This window comes from Rhinatrema bivittatum, chromosome 8 (genome assembly GCF_901001135.1).
Source record: "Rhinatrema bivittatum chromosome 8, aRhiBiv1.1, whole genome shotgun sequence".
In the NCBI taxonomy this organism is placed as follows: domain Eukaryota; kingdom Metazoa; phylum Chordata; class Amphibia; order Gymnophiona; family Rhinatrematidae; genus Rhinatrema; species Rhinatrema bivittatum.
In genome coordinates, this window is record NC_042622.1 from 267350711 (window position 1) to 267363864 (window position 13154).

At 48.2% G+C, this 13154-nt stretch overlaps 1 protein-coding gene across 1 annotated transcript in view; it reads left to right on the plus strand.

Annotated features, from left to right (window-relative positions):
- The first annotated feature begins 338 nt into the window (after nucleotides 1-338).
- The window catches only part of LONP1 (lon peptidase 1, mitochondrial), a 132430-nt gene continuing 119614 nt past the window's right edge, over nucleotides 339-13154 (plus strand). Inside the window, exons 1-2 of the mRNA XM_029614947.1 lie at nucleotides 339-946; nucleotides 10461-10549. Coding sequence (XP_029470807.1) covers nucleotides 497-946; nucleotides 10461-10549 — 539 coding nt within the window. The 5' untranslated portion in view covers nucleotides 339-496. The remainder of the gene's footprint in view (nucleotides 947-10460; nucleotides 10550-13154) is intronic.

Here is a 13154-nt window from a genome sequence, read left to right on the forward strand (position 1 = left end):
ATTATAGAACTTAGAGCATGCAATGCGGCAAAAACCAAGACTTGAGCAGCTGCTGTGCTTTGCTCTCTGCCTGGCAACCCTTCTGCGCCGGAGCCAAGGTTAGGCCTTCGCAATGACAGGGTAATCAGGGGTTCAGGAAACGTTTAACCCTGCTGGCCTGTGACTACACATCCGAACGCCTTGCCCATTTCTGACATCTCTGTCCTCAGCTTCCCAGAATGCACCCGGCGCCCGGCTAGGAGCCCGCCCCCCCCCCCTGACGTCACAAAGGCCATGACTTGGGTATCGCCGCAAGCCAAGACATGCGCGCTGACGGATTATTCGTCCGCTTGGGATACCATTTGGCACGTGTGATCCTAGTCTCTCTCTCCAACACAAGAGCTTTGACGCCTACGGTCAGCTAGGCCGTTCATTGGCTGTGTAGAAGCGGACGACCTGACGTCACCAAAACGCGCCGGAAGCGGCTTGTCTGTCAGTGAAAGCAGGTGGCACTTGCATGGTGCTGGCGATGGCGCTGTTCCTACGGCTCTACGGTGCCAGTTGTATGCGGAGCTCGCTGCGGTTCTGGGGCCGCGGGTTAGCGAGCGGCGGCGGCGGCGCTCGTCCCTGCGGGGCTGCCGCCGGGTTCCGGCTCCCGGTGGCGAGCCGCTGGGCGCGGGCCTCTGCTCCCGCCGGCGAGGGAGCTGGGAGGGCGCTGCCGCTTGTCAGCCGAGGCCGGAGTGTGCGGGGTTTCGGGAGCCGCGGCAGCGCCGGGGATGACGGCTCGGAGAGCGCGGCGGGCAGCGGCAGCGGCGGGGAGGAGGGCGGAGAGAGCGCGGACGGCTCGGGTGCTGCCCCCAGCATGACAGCTCTCACCCCCCTGCTGGTGCCAGAGGTCTTCCCCAACGTGCCGCTCATCGCCGTGACCAGGAACCCCGTCTTCCCCCGCTTCATCAAGATTATCGAGGTGCGTGAGTATCCCCGCTCCCTTCCGCTGCTCCGGCTGTCACCGAGGGCTGATCCTGTGCGAAGGTCTCTGGGGGCTGTGACAACTTTTGTTGGGTTTTCCAGAGACCATGCTGTGCCCGAATCTCCGAGATCCCACAGCTCCCTTTTTCAGTTGGTTAATTCTTAGGGTGGGGAAAATAAAAATATCACAACTAGGCAAGAGCTCACACACCCTCTCCCTACATCTATATCTCAGGAGGAAGACAGAGGGCAGATTTGCCAGCTTCTGAGAAATCTAGAAATTACTACTGACTAACAGGCCGATACAGTACAGTGCGCAGTGACGGAGCGCACTGTTAGCCTGCTCTTGGACGCGCGTTTTCCCTTACAACTTATTCAGTAAGGGGAGGAAAACGCGCGTCCAACCCGCGGCACCAAATAGCGCCCTCAACATGCAAATGCATGTTGATGGCCCTATTAGGTATGCGCGCGGGATACAGAAAGTAAAATGTGCAGCCAAGCCGGGAAAATGCTTTTCTGTGCACCCTCCAACTTAATATCATGGCGATATTAAGTTGGAGGTCCCGAAGAGTAAAAAAAGTTAAAAAAATAAAAATAAATAAAAATTTGAATTCGGCCAGTGGCTGTTGGGCCGAAAACCGGACGCTCAATTTTGCCGGCGTCCGGTTTCCGAGCCTGTGGCTGTCGGCGGGCTTGAGAACCGACGCCAGCAAAATTGAGCGTCGGCTGTCAAACCTGCTGACAGCCGCCGCTCCAGGCCAAAAGGAGGCGCTAGGGACGCGCTAGTGTGGGGCCAATGCAATACCGTGCGCAGCGGATTAACATGTGCTTGTAAGCACGTGTGTCCATATCCCCCGATGCAGTACGGGGATTAGTGCATCCAAAACGCTCGTCCAAATCACTGTGTAGCTCATAGCCCTTATTACATGTAAATTCCATGTAGATGAGGCTATTAGCTAATCCCCTGCAATGCAAAAAAATTCCCAATTGGCCAATGCGCCCATTGCAACATAGCAGATTTTACACCAGCCCAGGGCTGGTGTAAAGTTATGCCATGCTCAAGGGTGTATTGAAAAAAAAAATCCTGCTTTCTGTGATTCATCTTAAAAGTATTGCAGTGATACTAAGTAGGAGGCACCAAATAAAGCAGATTTTGTTTAAAAAAAAGTTTTTGAAAAAAAAATTTCTGGACACCCAAAATACACAATCCAGGCTGTGTATCTTGTGTGTGCCTATGCCGGTAGCGGGAGAAAACAGATGCTCATAGATTTGAGTGTTCATTTTCTTTGTCTGCTTGACAGCCACCTCTCCTGTGCACCTGAAGCCGAGAAGGTGCTAGGGATACCCAAATTTTCCCTAACGCCTCCTTTTTTGCGTGACCCCTAATTTAAATATTGCATTGCACCCCCAGGAGAGGTGGCTGGGTGTGCGTTAGGAAAACGGACGCTCAACACTGAGTGCCCATTTTCTATGCGCAAATATCGCATCTGCTCCTGTATCTGCCACACCCCTGGGAACCCTGTTTGTTTGTGTGTGGGTGTAATAACTTTAGTGCTTGGTGTCCTATCCATATCAACTTTTCAGGACATTTCGGGATGGGAGGAATTTTGAGGACGCTGACAGTTGATTTTTTTTTTTTTCAGATTTATATATACATGCACACGTGTCCCAAGTAGCAGGCTCATTTAGTTTAGGTGGAACTTCCTGTTGCTTGTTTGTGATTTCTACTATATTTGAAAAGAAATGGCAATATAATTGCAATCATTCATAACATTTTGGAAAGCCACAAATGAAGTGCACTAATCCAAAGGATTTTCTTCCATTTTTGTACCCCGTGCAGAGTTCTTTAGTAATAAACTTTCACAAATTAAACTGGAATGAAAGGGAAGGTGTTGTGCCATGAATAACTGTTGGTTCCTCAACACTACAGAAAGCAGGCAAACGCCCTGTCCTGTTGGGAGACTGACCTCTGACGTGGGAGAGAGCAGGGCAAGTTTCAGGGAGTTGGCACAGCCACTCTCCCCCCATGCTGTCTAATGATTCTAAGCCGTAGTGGCCAGGAGATTGTCAGGTGCTAGCTCTTCAATGTTCAGAAAGTCTGTGGTGCCTTGTAGGAAGCTGTTTGTGTTGTACACTAAGGGTCTGAGAATCCCCTCTGTGAGCGTGACAACGCAGTTAAGATTGCTCTTCCAGGGTTCCCATTCAAGTGGCCTACCACTACTTTATTCATCCTTTTTTTTACATGCTTATAATCGTTTATTAGATGACACAGCTGCTATGGTTAAATGCGAAATAATGTACTGCTTGCAGAATGCAGTCGGTGAATATGATTAGAAAACCTTAGAATCTGAAATAAAAAATTCTGTAAATCCAAATGTTGATGCTTCCTCATGGTTTTCATCTTTGTGCCGGCTCACACCCTTTCTGATGTTTGGGACGTTAAAACATTTTCAATTTGAAAAAAACCCGAGAAGCAGCTGGGTGGAGCTGCTTGCCTTTTTAAGGCTGAAGCATGTTTAAAGGTGCCTGCCCCCCAAAGCCGAGGACCTTTCAATAGCATTTGGACTCTTCATTACACAGGCAACCTTTTTTTTCCCTTCAAAAATAACAGGCGTCGAGTGGCACCGTTGATAGACTAACCAGTTTATTACAGCACGAGCTTTCAAGGACAGAGTCCGCTTCGTCAGTGCAGGAGATGGGTAAAATATATACAAAATCTGGCGAAGCGAACTCTGTCCTTGAAAGCTCATGCAGAGGGTCAGGTAACAGTAGGGCACCATTGTACTTCTGGTAGCGATTTATTGCCACTTAAAAAATCATGGGAATTGGACCTTGGTTTCCATTGCTCTGTCGCACCTTGAGCAAGCCACGCCACCTCCCCCTGCAAAGATTGGAAGATCTTTGGGGCAGGAACTTTTTTTTTTTCTGTTTTCTTTGAGCCCGGCAGTTTCCTCCTGCAACTGTGGGCTTGTTGCTCAATCAAAACTGGAGCTGGGGGTCTGGCGCCATGAGCCTTTGTTTGCAACTGGCCGGGGATATTTGCCCTTCCAGCTTGCATGGGCTCATTCATTGCAGTGCCACTCCTCATCTGGGAGGTTGCGTAATCATGGGCCCCTAGCTGTCGTCGTTGCATGGTGACCGGAAATCTCCCTCTGCTCCCAGGGGCCTGTGAATGTTGCCTCTGCAGCATTGCCAGCGCTAGGTCTGTCAAACTCAGGGGTCCTGCGCATGGCGGCGCGCAGAACTTGCCACTGAGTAACTAGACCCAGCTTTGCGTTGGGAACATTGTAACCACATGAGTTACATTACACTGATCTCTGTAAGCTGAATAGGACATTTATTTGTTTTATTTATTTAACTCTTTTCTGTGCCGACCTTCATGGTTAAATAACCATATCGGATCGGTTTACACAGATCTGGGTAAACTGTAACAAAGAACAATCATTTAACAGAAGAAGCAAAAGTTACATTCAACAAGGAGGGTAAACTTGGAGGCTTAGGCAGCCGGAAGGATAAGGCCAAAGAGGGCAGTTAACTAAGAACATAATACAATTGAGGATTAAGGGCATGTGCTTATTAGGTATTTAGAAGTTCCATAGCTTGTGAAGAGTGTTAGGCCAGTTAGTATGTATCAGGGGAATATGAGAAGGCTTGGCGGAAAAGCCAAGTCTTGAGTTTTTTCCTAAATGTTAGATGGCAGGGTTCCAGTCTGAGGTCTGTGGGGATGTTGTTCCAAATAGCTGGGCCTGCTGTCGAGAAAGCTTGGTCTTTGGTCGAGGTGAGGCGAGTGGCTTTGGTTGGAGGGGCTTGAAGAGTTCCTTTGTAGACTTCTCTAATCGGTCTGTTGGAGGTGTGGAGTTTGAAGGGGATTTTGAGGTCGAACTGAAGGTGATTGTGGATGGATTTGTGTATTAAGGTGAGTGATTTGTGTAGGATTCTGTAGTTAACTGGTAACCAGTGTAAGTTTCGGAGGATGGGAGAAATGTATTCTCCCCGGCTGGTGTTGGTCAAAATTCTAGCCGCGGCGTTCTGTATCATCTGTAGCAGTTTGGTGGTAGAGCTGGGGAGTCCTAGGAGGAGAGTGCTGCAGTAGTCTATTTTAGCAAATAGCAAGGATTGCAGAACTGTCCTGAAGTCGTGGAAATACAGGAGAGGTTTGAGTCTTTTTAAAACCTGGAGTCTGTAGAAGCAGTCTTTGGTTGTGATGTTGATCATTTTCTTTAGGTTTAGGCGGTTGTCGAGTATTTCTCCGAGATCTCTTACATGAGTGTGTGTGACCTGGGTGTTAGAGTGGGTCTGGGTGGGGGAGTTATCTTGGTTGGAGGAGATGAGGAGGAGTTCGGTCTTGGTGGCATTAAGGACCAGGTTTAGACTGTTGAGAAGGCTGGTGATAGATTGTAGGCAGTTGTTCCAGAACGTGAGCGATTTTGAGATGGACTCTGTTATAGGAATCAAAATATGCACGTCGTCTGCATAAAGGTAGTATATTAGTTTAAGATCTGTTAGTAGCTGGCAAAGGGGGAGGAGGTAGATGTTGAAAAGGGTGGGTGATAAGGATGATCCTTGAGGTACACCAAGTGAAGAATATGTGGTAGATGATTCTTTATTGTTAATTTTGACTTTAAAGCTTCTGTTGCTGAGGAAAGAGTTGAACCATCTGTGAACTGATCCGGATATACCTATGTCTGATAGGCGATTCAGGAGGATGGAGTGGTTGACGGTGTCGAATGCCGCCGAGATGTCTAGAAGGACTCGAAGAAAAGTGTGGCTTTAGTCTAATCCCATAATAATATGGTCTGTTAGTGAGATGAGGAGGGTTTCCGTGTTGCGTGATTTGCGAAAGCCATATTGGGACGGATATAGGATATTGTGTTCTTCTAGATATTCTGAGAGATGGGTGTTTACCAATTTCTCTGTGAGTTTGGCTAAGAATGGGAGATTAGAGATGGGGCGGAAGTTAGCTAATTCTTTGGGGTCTAAATTATGTTTCTTGAGGAGGGGTTTAAGAGAAGCGGTTTTTAGTCTGTCTGGATAAATACCTTGAGTTAGCAAGCAGTTGATAATGTTGGCCAGAGGTCGAGAGATCGTGTGTGGGATAAGTAGCAGAAGTTTGGATGGGATGTTGTCTGCTGGGTGGCTGGATGGTTTCTGTCTCTTAAGGGATTCAATCTCTCTGGGGGAGGTTAGTTCGAAATTGTCGAGATTGGCTCCAGAGAGGTTGTGGATATTGGAGAATGTAGCGAGGGGGGTCGTATTGGTTGGGAGGAGTGCAAGAGTGTTTGAAATCTTCTTCTGAAAGAATAATGTGAGCTCGTTAGCCTTGGTTTGTGCCTGTTCGTCTGGTATCGTCGGAGGGGCTGAATTTGTGATTTGTGACACATAGGAGAAAAGAGCCTTGGCATCAAATTGGAGATCATGGATTCTATTGGCATAGAATTCTCTTTTTGTCTTTAGCATTGAGGTCCTGTAATGATGTAGGGTTCCTTTGTATGCCGATAGTGTAGATGAATTGGGGGCTTCGCGCCATCTGTTTCTTTGTGTCGGAGGTCTTGTTTCATCCGTTTAAGTTCAGGAGAGAACCAGGGTGGTTTTCCTTTTTTTGCTGGGTTAATTATTTTGGAGACTGCGGGGCATAATTTATTTGCTACTGCTTCAGTGATCTTGTGCCAGGAGAATACGGCTGAGTCGGGGTTGGATATATCTAAGTTTGTGAATTCCTTGGAAAGGTGATCACTGAGTACATTGGATGCACATGGTTTCCTGAAGTGAATGGTGGAATGGTGTTGTGGGGTGTATGTCTGTTTTTTTTGTGGAGAGGGTGGTGGTTATCAGAAAGTGGTCTGACCAGGGGACTGGGGTACAAGAGGGTTCCGTTGTGCAGGAGAAATTTGAGTTGATGAAAATAAGATCCAGCGTGTGTCCTGCTTTGTGGGTGGGATTGTTGACTATTTGATTGAATCCCATTGCACTGAGGGAGGCGAGGAGGGCTTCACAATTGGAAGAGCGGGGCGAGGCATCGATATGGAGGTTAAAATCTCCCATGATCATGGTTGGAAGGTCTGTGTTGATGTGCTTCACTATAGATTCTATAAGGGGAGAGGCGTCTGCTTCTAGTAATCCTGGTGGGGCATAAACTACCATGTTCAACGTGGTAAAAGTACGCAGCAGACGTTGATGTCCAGGATGTGAAATTTCTGGTGACTGGAAATTGAGGATTGGGCATTCACTCCGTGGAGGTCATCGGGCAGGGGTGCTTGGGTTGGCATCAGTTTGCATCAGTGATGCTTATGTTAATCCGGTCTGCACCTGATCCTTCTGCGGACCTGTTCTGGGGCAGTTCCTCCCTACCCCATCCACCTCCCAGCGTGCCCTGTCTGGGCTTCACCGGAAGGCAGCTGCTGTTTAAAATGGAGAAGTTTCCAGCAGTGGGAAGTTTGGGGAGGTCCTTACAGGGCAGTGATGCCGAAGGGGATGGGTTTGTTGATACAAAGGGTGGTTCCCGTGCGGCACAGCCAAAAGGGAAGAGAAGGAAGTTTGGACTCTGCTCGAGGCGCTAAGGCCTTCCCTTCAGCATGGGGGGTGAGGGAAGGGCACCCCCAGCCTGAGTGGGATAAAAGGCAAGTTTTCCCTGTTTTTCACCGGGCTTGGTGAGTGGTTAGTAAGGACAGCTTTTGGCAGTATTGGTCTGTTGAGATCTGTTTTCTTGTGTGCACCGTTTGAATGTTACGATTATGTGGTAAATTTGCTTGGAGAGATGTAATCAGGCGAATAAGAAGTAGTTTTAAAATTAAACGAAAGGAGAGAAAAGCCTCGGTGAGGATTTGAGAGGAACGAGCTTTTGGTTTGGTCTCTTTTCAGGTGATCTGCTTGGAAATGTGTCATTCTGTGGTAGGAGCAGTGCTTTCACTCCTTATGGGCTACGTGCTGGTTCTCCTGCCTTTATTGGGACAGTAATTCAGTTCATTTGGATTTTGTAGCGATTTCCTTTTTTTCTGGTCTGTGTGGATGGTGCGGGGTTTTTTTTTCCGTGTGCGCTCTGCTATTCGCCACAGGAAAGAGCCCGTGCCAGGGCTGCCGCCTCTTATCATTCCTGCAGTCGCCAGAGGCGAAAAAACATCTCTACAAATGCTTCTTTTCTTCAGCCCTGTACTCACTTCACTTCAGTATATTCTGGTATTTTCTTTTGTTCATTTTGCACTGACTGAATAGAGAGAGTTTAGCTTCGAAAGCTAGTCACGAATGTATATGAAGCTAAGGCAATAAAAAGGCATCACTTACATTGTTTGCTGACCATTAGTCTATAGTGCAGAAGCCTGGGAGCACTATAGATCTTGGAGAAAACTAGATCTGATACCTTTTTACAAAGGATCGACATAAAGAGTGGATTTTTTTTGTTTGTTTAATGAAGATGGGGATCGCCTCAGGCTGGCCAGCAACCATTTCACTGGGGATCACTCGTACCCCTGGAACACCCAGCCCACAATGGGGGTAGGGAGTCCTGGGGTCAGTGAGGGATCGAAGCAGGATCAAAGATTATTTCTGGCTGGTGGGGTGTGCGCCCCAGCAGCTGCCGGCACCCACCTAGGCATATAAGACACATCTCCACATCCGTGGGGGTGTTGTGTCCACGTATACTCTGCTTCCTTTGTGTTTGTCCTTCACAGGGAAGTTACAGGTTGTGTTTGTCTCCTACCTAAGAGAATTTGCTTTGAATTCACACTCATAAGAACATAAGAAAATGCCACACTGGGTCAGACCAAGGGTCCATCAAGCCCAGCATCCTGTTTCCAACAGTGGCCAATCCAGGCCATAAGAACCTGGCAATTACCCAAACACTAAGTCTATTCCATGTAACCATTGCTAATGGCAGTGACTATTCTCTAAGTGAACTTAATAGCAGGTAATGGACTTCTCCTCCAAGAACTTATCCAATCCTTTTTTAAACACAGCTATACTAACTGCACTAACCACATCCTCTGGCAACAAATTCCAGAGTTTAATTGTGCGTTGAGTAAAAAAGAACTTTCTCCGATTAGTTTTAAATGTGCCCCATGCTAACTTCATGGAGTGCCCCCTAGTCTTTCTACTATCCGAAAGAGTAAATAACCGATTCACATTTACCCGTTCTAGACCTCTCGTGATTTTAAACACCTCTATCATATCCCCCCTCAGCCGTCTCTTCTCCAAACTGAACAGCCCTAACCTCTTCAGCCTTTCCTCATAGGGGAGCTGTTCCATTCCCTTTATCATTTTGGTCGCCCTTCTCTGTACCTTCTCCATCACAATTATATCTTTTTTGAGATGCGGCGACCAGAATTGTACACAGTATTCAAGGTGCGGTCTCACCATGGAGCGATACAGAGGCATTATGACAGTTTCTGTTTTATTCACCATTCCCTTTCTAATAATTCCCTACATTGTTTGCTTTTTTGACTGCCGCAGCACACTGAGCCGACGATTTCAATGTGTTATCCACTATGACACCTAGATCTCTTTCTTGGGTTGTAGCACCTAATATGGAACTCCTAGCAAGCAGTGGCAGAAATGTCTGTGCAGAACACATTGCCAGCTACGCGGTCTCATTTCCATTCTGATGGCTAATTTTCTACTTTGATACAGTCAGCGGCAGCGAAGGAGTTCAAGAAAAATGAGCTCTAGAACAGGATTAAATCTGAAAGCTGACTTGCCACTGACCTCACCCCTCCCCTCTCCCTTGATTCTGTATTGCCATCTTACAGAAACTTCGGATGTAAAATTTTGTTGAATTTGAGAGAGAAATCTGAATTTTGGATACCTTTTTTTTTTTTTTCCCTACCCCTACCTGCCTTGAATTTAAAACCTTTTGATTTTCAGGCTTTTTCTCTAGAAATTAGTTTGAATTAAAGTGTGTGTGTGTGTATATATGTATGTGTGTATATATATAATGTATACCTATTTTTTTGTCTATATACCAGAAGGAAGCAGCTCTTCGTGTTCAGTATTTTATATTTGAAATGTGACAGTCCTGTAGAAACTCCTCCTTGGAGGGCAGCTGCAGCTCGAGGACATCCCTGAGGCCAGAGGAAGCTTCCCTGCAGCCTTATCTGTCCTGTGCTGCCTTCCGAGGTCCCAGCAGGGGATGAGTGCAGGACTGGCAATAGCGGAGAGATTGTGGCCTTGTCAGCTGCTCTGTTTCCAGGGCGAGGCTCACCCTTATCTCCCAGTAGTCAAAACAGACATTTTATTAAAAAGTGTACAGGAGTGAATTTGATGTTTTATAATGATGATTTTGTGTTTTGGTTTATGTGTGTTCGTTTGTGATCTGCATAGATTGAATTTGTTAAATGCAGGGTGACTATAAATGCAACAAATAACTAGTTGGTTGGTAATGCCTCAGGTGCTCAGGCTGCTCCCTCGCTTCAAGCCCTTTGAGTGGCTCTTTCAGGGTGGCCTCTGTGACTGCACTTTGAAATGCAGTTTGTGTGTGGTGCCCTCTTTGCCCTGGCTAATACCCTACCTTTGTCCTTTTCCAGGTTAAAAATCCGAAGTTAGTGGAGCTCCTGAGGCAGAAGGTCCGACTCGCTCAGCCCTATGCCGGCATTTTCCTCAAGAAAGACGACAAGTAAGTCTCCTTGTCCAGAGCCGTAGTCTGCCTATGGCCAGTGTGACCATGGTCACACGCATAACCATCAAAAGGGGCCATGGCGCCGCTGTTTGCCACTGACAGCATAGAGCGCTATGGCACCTTATTTTAATTGTTGGGTGTTTATGTGATGTGTCTGTTTTGAAATTTGGCTTTTTGCAGTTTTTGACTTTACATTTCTGTTTATACTGTACGGTCTCTTCATTCTGTATTTGAGGCTCTGACTATGTCTTGTATGTGTGACTGAAATGAGGTATCCCATTAGTATGTGTAGGTTATGTGTAGCGATTTTCCTAATAGGGGGTGTAGGCCTGGTGTAATATTTGCAGGCTTAACTTTCATAGATAGGGTTGTTGCTATTGTGATATAGAAATTCAGTTTTCTCGTGCCTCTTAGATTACAGTAGACCTAATACTATATAGGTTCCAAGTGTCTCTTGCTTTTTTCTGTGTAAATGTTGTTGTAAGTTCTATTTTTACCTCAAGACTGTGCTTTAAATGTAATCTTTTTCATGTAAAATCTTTTGTTATAAATGCAGGAGGATGGGATAGGGTGGGGCCTCTATAACCCTTGCACTGTCCTTGGGCATTGCTGTACAAACATTGAGCAGAGTCTCCCATCTCATCATGTGTTGTGTAGTGGCTGAGGGTGCAGTTTTTCAATTGCCTATAGGTGCCAAATTGCCCGGCTACGGCTCTGGTCATGTCTGGATAACATTCAGTTACTACTGGGGTGTACAGTGGAAGGGGGGGGGGTGGTCTGTGACATTCATACATTCCATTTACAAATGAATCTTTTTAATAAATGTGGTCCTTAAAGGTGATAGGAAAAATATTACCACATTTAAATGCTGCTTTTGACCTTTCAAGGGTATCTTGCCTTCTAGTGCGTGCTGATTATTTCTATAAATGCAATAGCAGTTTTATATAGTAAATCTATAGTGAGCCAGCAGGAGATGCTGACATCACGCTGTGAGAGGAGGCAGAATGACAGGGGGAATTCCCCCTGCAGGAGATGCTGACATCATGCTGGGAGAGGAGGCAGACTGACAGGGGGAATCCCCCCTGCAGGAGATGCTGACATCATGCTGGGAGAGGAGGCAGAGAGACAGGGGGAATTCCCCCTGCAGGAGATGCTGACATCATGCTGGGAGAGGAGGCAGACTGACAGGGGGAATCCCCCCTGCAGGAGATGCTGACATCATGCTGGGAGAGGAGGCAGAGAGACAGGGGGAATCCCCCCTGCAGGAGATGCTGACATCATGCTGGGAGAGGAGGCAGAGAGACAGGGGGAATTCCCCCTGCAGGAGATGCTGACATCATGCTGTGAGAGGAGGCAGAGTGACAGGGGGAATCCCCTCTGCAGGAGATGCTGACATCATGCTGGGAGAGGAGGCAGAGTGACAGGGGGAATCCCCTGCAGGAGATGCTGACATCATGCTGTGAGAGGAGGCAGAGTGACAGGGGGAATCCCCTCTGCAGGAGATGCTGACATCATGCTGGGAGAGGAGGCAGAGTGACAGGGGGAATCCCCTCTGCAGGAGATGCTGACATCATGCTGGGAGAGGAGGCAGAGTGACGGGGGGAATCCCTGAGCCTGCAGGAGATGCTGACATCATGCTGGGAGAGGAGGCAGAGTGACGGGGGAATCCCTGAGCCTGCAGGAGATGCTGACATCATGCTGGGAGAGGAGGCAGAGTGACAGGGGGAATCCCCCCTGCAGGAGATGCTGACATCATGCTGGGAGAGGAGGCAGAGTGACAGGGGGAATCCCCTCTGCAACAGATGCTGACATCATGCTGGGAGAGGAGGCAGAGTGACAGGGGGAATCCCCTCTGCAAGAGATGCTGACATCATGCTGGGAGAGGAGGCAGAGTGACAGGGGGAATCCCCTGCAGGAGATGCTGACATCATGCTGTGAGAGGAGGCAGAGTGACAGGGGGAATCCCCTCTGCAGGAGATGCTGACATCATGCTGTGAGAGGAGGCAGAGTGAAAGGGGGAATCCCCTCTGCAGGAGATGCTGACATCATGCTGTGAGAGGAGGCAGAATGACAGGGGGAATCCTCTCTGCAGGAGATGCTGACATCATGCTGTGAGAGGAGGCAGAGTGACAGGGGGAATCCCCCCTGCAGGAGATGCTGACATCATGCTGGGAGAGGAGGCAGAGTGACAGGGGAATCCCCCCTGCAGGAGATGCTGACATCATGCTGTGAGAGGAGGCAGAGTGACAGGGGGAATCCCCCCTGCAGGAGATGCTGACATCATGCTGGGAGAGGAGGCAGAGTGACAGGGGGAATCCCCCCTGCAGGAGATGCTGACATCATGCTGTGAGAGGAGGCAGAGTGACAGGGGGAATCCCCTCTGCAGGAGATGCTGACATCATGCTGGGAGAGGAGGCAGAGTGAAAGGGGGAATCCCCCCTGCAGGAGATGCTGACATCATGCATGGAGAGGAGGCAGAGTGACAGGGGAATCCCCCCTGCAGGAGATGCTGACATCACGCTGTGAGAGGAGGCAGAGTGACAGGGGGAATCCCCCCTGCAGGAGATGCTGACATCATGCTGGGAGAGGAGGCAGAGTGACA